At 24.4% G+C, this 7,374-nt stretch overlaps 2 protein-coding genes across 3 annotated transcripts; both read left to right on the forward strand.

The window, feature by feature from the left end:
- Positions 1-242: 242 nt before the first annotated feature.
- LOC112703425 (protein translation factor SUI1 homolog) lies at positions 243-1,981 on the forward strand. 2 transcript variants are annotated; one of them, XM_025754866.3, is made up of 2 exons: positions 243-430; positions 1,383-1,981. In XM_025754866.3, exon 2 carries the CDS (start codon positions 1,435-1,437, stop codon positions 1,768-1,770), a length of 336 nt encoding a protein of 111 aa, XP_025610651.1. In that variant the 5' UTR covers positions 243-430; positions 1,383-1,434; the 3' UTR covers positions 1,771-1,981. The 2 variants fall into 2 exon arrangements, with proteins under 2 accessions (XP_025610651.1, XP_029143878.1); XM_029288045.2 differs by having other exon boundaries at positions 1,403-1,981.
- A 2,843-nt stretch (positions 1,982-4,824) lies between these two features.
- On the forward strand, positions 4,825-6,808 carry LOC112703424 (protein translation factor SUI1 homolog). The gene is made up of 2 exons (XM_025754865.2): positions 4,825-5,012; positions 6,212-6,808. Exon 2 carries the CDS (start codon positions 6,244-6,246, stop codon positions 6,577-6,579), a length of 336 nt encoding a protein of 111 aa, XP_025610650.1. The 5' UTR covers positions 4,825-5,012; positions 6,212-6,243; the 3' UTR covers positions 6,580-6,808.
- Positions 6,809-7,374: the final 566 nt, after the last annotated feature.

Below are 7,374 nucleotides of genomic sequence, written 5' to 3' on the forward strand. Positions count from 1 at the left end.
ATTTTAATTATATATTATATTTTTATATATATTTTTTATAATTAAGATTAACGATTAAAAATCACTGAAACATGAGTGTATCACTATACTTAAAAATTTTTCTATAATTTATATTATTATCTTATCTTGTTTGCTAAGATAAAAAAAGTATTTAAATTTAAATATTAGTTAAAAATTTAAAATATCTTGACCTAGTTGGACCGTGGTGAGAGTTTGATCTCGAAAAACACACACTATTATGCTGAGCTGTCCAGAAAAAACTTGCGGCCCACTCAAGTCTCCACACTATATAATGGCACAAACTCCATCCCTAGATTCTGCAACAAACGAAAGAGCACATATTATAACCCCTTCCGTTTTCCATTATTCTTGAAAAAGCTTCATCAGTTCTCTCGAGCGTACCTGGTCTCTCTCTCCTCCTACATAATATGTACGTTTTCTTGATTTATTTGTGCAATTTTTTCTACCTTTTAGATTGGATGGATGATTCTGGCTATAGTAACGTTTTGTAAATATCTATAGTAATATATAATAAGAAAGTACAGGGAGTCAATGGAGTATCTGTATAATAAAAATTTTGGAATGTTCGATTTAGTAGGATATCAAATGTTTATTATTTTTGGTATCTGGATAGTTATTTTAGATAGTATGAATGTAGTGTGTTTAAAAAATTAATAGTATTTTATTTTTAATGTTCATTTTTTAACTCATATTGAACTAAATAAGTAATTCATTATTCACATTGTACAGTCATTCTAGCGAGATTCATATATAATACATAATTTGGTTCATTGTTGGAGATTTCACATCTAATAATCCAATATAAGAAAAGAAAAAGTTCGATTATTGTTAGTAAATTTAGATTTTTTTTTTCAGAAAATGACAATCTAATTTTTAGTAATATTTTTAAATGACACTCTCTTGTCTTTATAGATATAATTATAATGATTATGAAAGAGTATTTTAGTGCAACAAATTAAAATATATGTTATTTAGTTATGAAAAAAAAAGCATACAAATTTTAAGAATACAAGATTAATTTAAGAAAAAGAGAAAAAAAATTATTTAGACATTTTATAAGAAAGTGTCCGTTTTATTTTTAATATATAATTAAAAATATTAAAAAATTATCAAAATTTATTATATTTTTAATTATCAGTTTACTATTAATATTTAAAAATATGAAATAAAATATATTATTAAATTATTAAATTAAAAGAATTGGTCCAATTGACTTAATAACTAAATAATGATAAAAAAAATAATAAACTCTAATGACTCTTTAACATTTTTCTGTATTTAAAATAAAGCGATTTTATAATTTTTACTTCTTTAATTTGTATCTAAAATGGTAAAACTTGTAAGATCGTTTTACTTTGCAGTTTCTTATATATAAGGTCAGTGTTACCAATTATCTCTCGACAACCAAAATACATGATCGGTTCGGAAATCGAGATCCCAACCCACTTCGATCCATTCACTGAGGCCAAAGAATTGGGTGGCGTAGGGGCAAAGGAATATATCCATATCCGCATCCAGCAGAGGAATGGGAAGAAGAAACTGACCACAGTGCAAGGCTTGAAAGAATTGGGCTTAGAGAAGATACTCAAAGATCTCAAGAAAGAGTTATGTTGCAATGGCAATGTGGTTCAAGACAAGGAGCATGGCAAGATAATCCAGCTTCAAGGTGACCATCGCAAGAACGTTTCCCAATTGTTGGTTCAGGCTGGTCTTGTTATGAAGGATCAGATCAAGATTCATGGCTTTTGAATAACTTCAAATTCAGTTACATTTGAATATTCGAATAAGTTAGTACCTTAACATATTCGGAGAAATAAAAAGGTGGCTTAACAAATAGAATAGTATATGTTAAGCAGCCGTTATGTACTACTTTTAGAACTTTGTGCGTTTACAATATTTAAGTGTATGTTTGGATTGTGGTTGGTTAAACTGAAGTTTGAATAAAAGTGATTTTATAAAATTGATTTTGGATAGAAGTAAGTTTGTGTCAATATGATTTATATTTGACAATTCTATATTAAAATTAATTTTGATAAAATAAATATTGTTTGGATAATATTAGTTAAAATCACTTTTAAATAAATAATTACTAAAAATGACATGACATTAAATTATAATGTTATTTTTTATATATATTTAATTTTTTTATTTTTTTTATATGTTTTTATATAATATATTTTTAGTATTTTTAGTATTTTTTTAGTACGCTATAATTTTTTACTATTATTATTATTTATAGTTAATTTTTTTGTTTAATTTATTTTATCTAATGAGATCAATAAATTATATTATAAAAAGATAATAATAAATATAATGCACAAAAATTACTATTATAAAAATATATAATGTCAAATAAAAATTAGTAAAAAATATAAATAATAAATAATAGAAAAAAAAGAGTTTATGTAAAGAGAAATAATAAGAATTCTATAAATAATACAATAATATGTACAGAGAATAAAGTTGGTAAAGAAAATAAAGATTAAATGTCAATGGCTAAAAGTTAGTTAGTGCAACGCAGAAGTTAGAAATTCTTGCTTCTTATAATCGTAATTTTGTAACCAAAATTATTTATGCATTTATAGATAAAAAAATTAGCCAAACTTAAAATGAAAGCGGTCAAAAAACTGTAACATACTATTTCTTTTTAACGTATTTGGCTGTATATGAATGTGTCCTTGTTGAATCTGAATACATGCATAGTGTTCGTATTTCTTTATATTATTTTTTAATAAATATGAAAATAAATATTATTAAACAGTTTTTTATGTCACATCATCATGGATAAGTTGAATAATATTAATAATTAATATACTTATATTTTTTAAAAAGTATGCATGGCATGTTTAGAACAAATAAATAAGGAAAAAAAAGATTCATTATTGAGTATATACAACATAAGTTACTTTATTTAAATAAATACATATATTTTGGGATATTTTTTTTAAATAAATAATTTAAATATTTTATCCACGAATACAAGTAATTTGTAGTATATTTATTAATTTTTATTTTTTTATATATTTTATTTACCGTGTAAACGAATTAAAATTGTCTATAACTCGTTTACACACTGTTTTATAGATTTTTAACAAATTTAAGTGGTTCGATAATAATCTGAAAATGAGATTTACTTCTTTTATAAGTATCAATTTTTGAAAATGTATCAAAAGTTCTTTTAATTAGTTAAAATAACAAAGAAAAATGTGAAAAGAAAAAGAAAATAACTTTTCTTCGATAAAATCAAAGAACTTTGAATTTAAAAACAATATGTAAACATAAAGGAAAACAAAAAAAGCAACAACTTAGAAAAGAAAGTAAATTTACAAGAACAAGTAAATTTAACGTTTTAATTTTAGACATTATTGACAAGCCAAAATGCTGTGTTTATTTTATAAAATTAGAGTTACCCACGAGTTATGCTGTCAGTACATATAATGTGCATGAGAAATTAAAACTCATTTTTTTATTTTATTGACGACAAGCTATCGATAATATCCATACTTATTTAAAAGGTCACGAATTCGAGTCTCTCTATTTTTTGTATAAAAAAAATTGTCGATAATATACTTTTACTAATAATAAAAATATTAAAATTTAAATGTCGTTAGCTACTACTTATGTGTTGGTAAAATATTTTTAACTTTAAAAATTATTTTTAATTAATTAATTTTATCAATGACTAAATTGTCGATAATAAATTTAATAAATATAGAATATAAATTTTTTACAAAACTTTGTTGGTATCGGAAATTTGCTGGTCTTGGTAATGACGTGATGGGACGTTTAGATGGCGGGAGTAGCACCTGCAAAGATATTCTAATGTTTAAGTCAGAATGGATTTGAGAGATATAGATGAAGGTTAAAAGTGTGTGACGTACTTGAAGGAGCTTAGCTCCCTTTATATAATTTGAGAAAGCTTTCAAGTATATCACTACATCGGTGTTTTAATAAATTTTAACCGTTGATTTTAATTATATATTATATTTATATATATATTTTTTATAATTAAGATTAACGGTTAAAAATCACTGAAACATCAATGTATCACTACACTTAAAAATTTTTCTATAGTTTATATTATTATCTTATCTTGTTTGCTAAGATAAAAGAAGTATTTGAATTTAAATATTAGTTAGAAATTTAAAATCTCTTGACCTAATTGGGCCGTGATGAGGGTCTGATCTCAAAAAATCGAGTCGTGATTCAGCCATTTGGAGAACTCTCGGATCGAATTCTAAACAAATTCTATTATCGACGACTAAGTTATCACTAACATATTTTTCAAATTTAATATTTTTAATGTATTATAATTCGTTTTGTATTATTTGTCGCTAATAAAATTACATAATGTATTTATTGACGATTTGACTGTCGGATATATTTGTTGATAATTATTTTTAATATAATATATATTTAAATTGAAGTTTGTAAAAAGAAGTTTGCATACATTTTTAATTAAAAATAAATTAGTATTAATTAATTTATATTTAACCATTTTTATATCAAGATAATAATAGTGCTAATTGTCACTTATCATTGTCATCGTATATAAATACCGTTAAGTTACTTGAGAAATTGAGAATACGTGAGATATATTAAGATATTTTTTCTTGTTAGAAACACGTTAAAATACAACTACCAAAATTGCAAAATATTGTTTCTGTTTTAATAAATATTGTTTCTATATTTGTAAAAAAAATATCTATTATTTTTCACAGCGTCACAATTACTGTTTCCCGTCTACATTAAGTTTTTTCTGATCTGACGCGTACATTAAATTTTAAACACACGCTATTATGCTGAGCTGTCCAGAAAAAACTTGCGGCCCACTCAAGTCTCCACACTATATAATGGCACAAACTCCATCCCTAGATTCTGCAACAAACGAAAGAGCACATATTATAACCCCTTCCGTTTTCCATTATTCTTGAAAAAGCTTCATCAGTTCTCTCGAGCGTACCTGGTCTCTCTCTCCTCCTACATAATATGTACGTTTTCTTGATTTATTTGTGCAATTTTTTCTACCTTTTAGATTGGATGGATGATTCTGGCTAAAATTTTTATATATAGATAATTTTAATATAAACTACGAAATATTTGATTATCTTAGTATTTTATATTATTATGGTGATGACGTTTTTTAATATTTTTTTAATTATAAAAAATTGATGTTTTGTAATAAAAAATATTATTTTAATTATTAAAATATAAAAGATAAGTGACGTTTTGTAAATATCTATGATAGAAGTTCAGGTACAGTCAACTTCACGTGAAGTTGATAAGTGAGAGCTGTTAGATGATTTGATTGATTTGACTAAATTTTCATCTAACGATTCTCAAATATCAACTTCACGTAAAGTCGAGTGCACCTGAGTTTTCACCAATATCTATAGCAATATATAATGAGGAAGTATAGGAAGTTAATGGAGTATCTGTATAATAAAAATTTTGGGATATTCGATTTAGTAGGGTATCAAATATTTATTATTCCTGGTATTCGGATGGTTATTCTAGATAGTATGAATATATTGTGTTTAAAAAATTAATAATATTCTATCTTAAATGTTATTTTTTAACTCATATTCAGCTAAATAAGTACTATACAAATATTCAATTGTCATTCTAGCGAAATTCATATATAATACATAATTTGGTTCATTGTTGGAGATTTCACACCTAATAATCCAATATAAGAAAAGAAAAAGTTCGATTATTGTTAGTAAATTTAGATTTTTTTTCAGAAAATGGCGATCTCATTTTTAGTAATATTTCTAAATGACACTCTCTTGTCTTTATAGATATAATTATAATGATTACGAAAGAGTATTTTAGTGCAACAAATTAAAATATATGTTATTTAGTTATGAAAAAAAAGCATACAAATTTTAAGAATACAAGATTAATTTAAGAAAAAAAGAATGTTTCTTTTTCATATTAAATGAACGTTTTTTTATATATTTTTTGAATTTGTAATTGTTAAAAGTGGATAGATTAATGTGAGAAAAAAGAGAAATGTTTTTATAGGTTTTAATTAGGTTTACTTAATTAATTTAAAATTTTTTAAATTTTGAATTTAAAAAATTTAAAATTAATTAATTATTGATATCAATTAATATAATTTTGTTTAGTTTTTAGATGAAAAATTTTTGGTTACTTATACTTTTCCTTCTTTTATATATAAACTTAGTGTTACCAATTATCTCTCGACAACCAAAATACATGATCGGTTCGGAAATCGAGATCGCAAACCATTTCGATCCATTCACTGAGGCCAAAGAATTGGGTGGCGTAGGGGCAAAGGAATATATCCATATCCGCATCCAGCAGAGGAATGGGAAGAAGAAACTGACCACAGTGCAAGGCTTGAAAGAATTGGGCTTAGAGAAGATACTCAAAGATCTCAAGAAAGAGTTATGTTGCAATGGCAATGTGGTTCAAGACAAGGAGCATGGCAAGATAATCCAGCTTCAAGGTGACCATCGCAAGAACGTTTCCCAATTGCTGGTTCAGGCTGGTCTTGTTATGAAGGATCAGATCAAGATTCATGGCTTTTGAATAACTTCAAATTCAGTTACATTTGAATATTCGAATTTATATTAAATTAAGTTAGTACCTTAATATATTCGGAAAAATAAAAAGGTGGCTTAGCAAATACAATAGTATATGACTATATGTTAAGCAACCGTTATGTACTACTTTTAGAACTTTGTGCGTTTACAGTGTCAAGTACTTAAGTTTGATAAGTGGGGTTGAAATGGGAAAAAAAAAATTGATAGCGGTAAAATTTGATTTCTAATTTTTTATTATTTTTTTATATTTATTTTTGACTTCATTTATAAAATTAATGGTAGAAGATTACATTTTACTTCCTCAATTATTAAAAAAAATTGAGAAATCCGAAATAACTCAAATAAATGTATTTGGCTGTATATAAATGTGCCCTTGTTGAATCTGAATACATGCAGTCATGCATGGTGTTCGTATTTATTTATATTATTTTTTAATAAATATGAAAATAAATATTATTAAACAGTTTTTTATATCACATCATTATGGGTAAGTTGAATAATATTAATAATTAATATACTTATATTTTTTAAAAAGTATGCATGGCATGTTTAGAACAAATAAATAAGAAAAAAAAAGACTCATTATTGAGTATATACAACATAAGTTACTTTATTTAAATAAATACATATATTTTGGGATATTTTTTTAAATAAATAATTTAAATATTTTATCCACAAATACAAGTAATTTGTAATATATTTATTAATTTTTATTTTTTTATATATTTTATTTATCGTATAAACAAATTAAAATTGTCTATAACTTGTTTATACAATGTTT

Source organism: Arachis hypogaea, chromosome 7, assembly GCF_003086295.3.
Source record: "Arachis hypogaea cultivar Tifrunner chromosome 7, arahy.Tifrunner.gnm2.J5K5, whole genome shotgun sequence".
In the NCBI taxonomy this organism is placed as follows: Eukaryota; Viridiplantae; Streptophyta; class Magnoliopsida; order Fabales; family Fabaceae; genus Arachis; species Arachis hypogaea.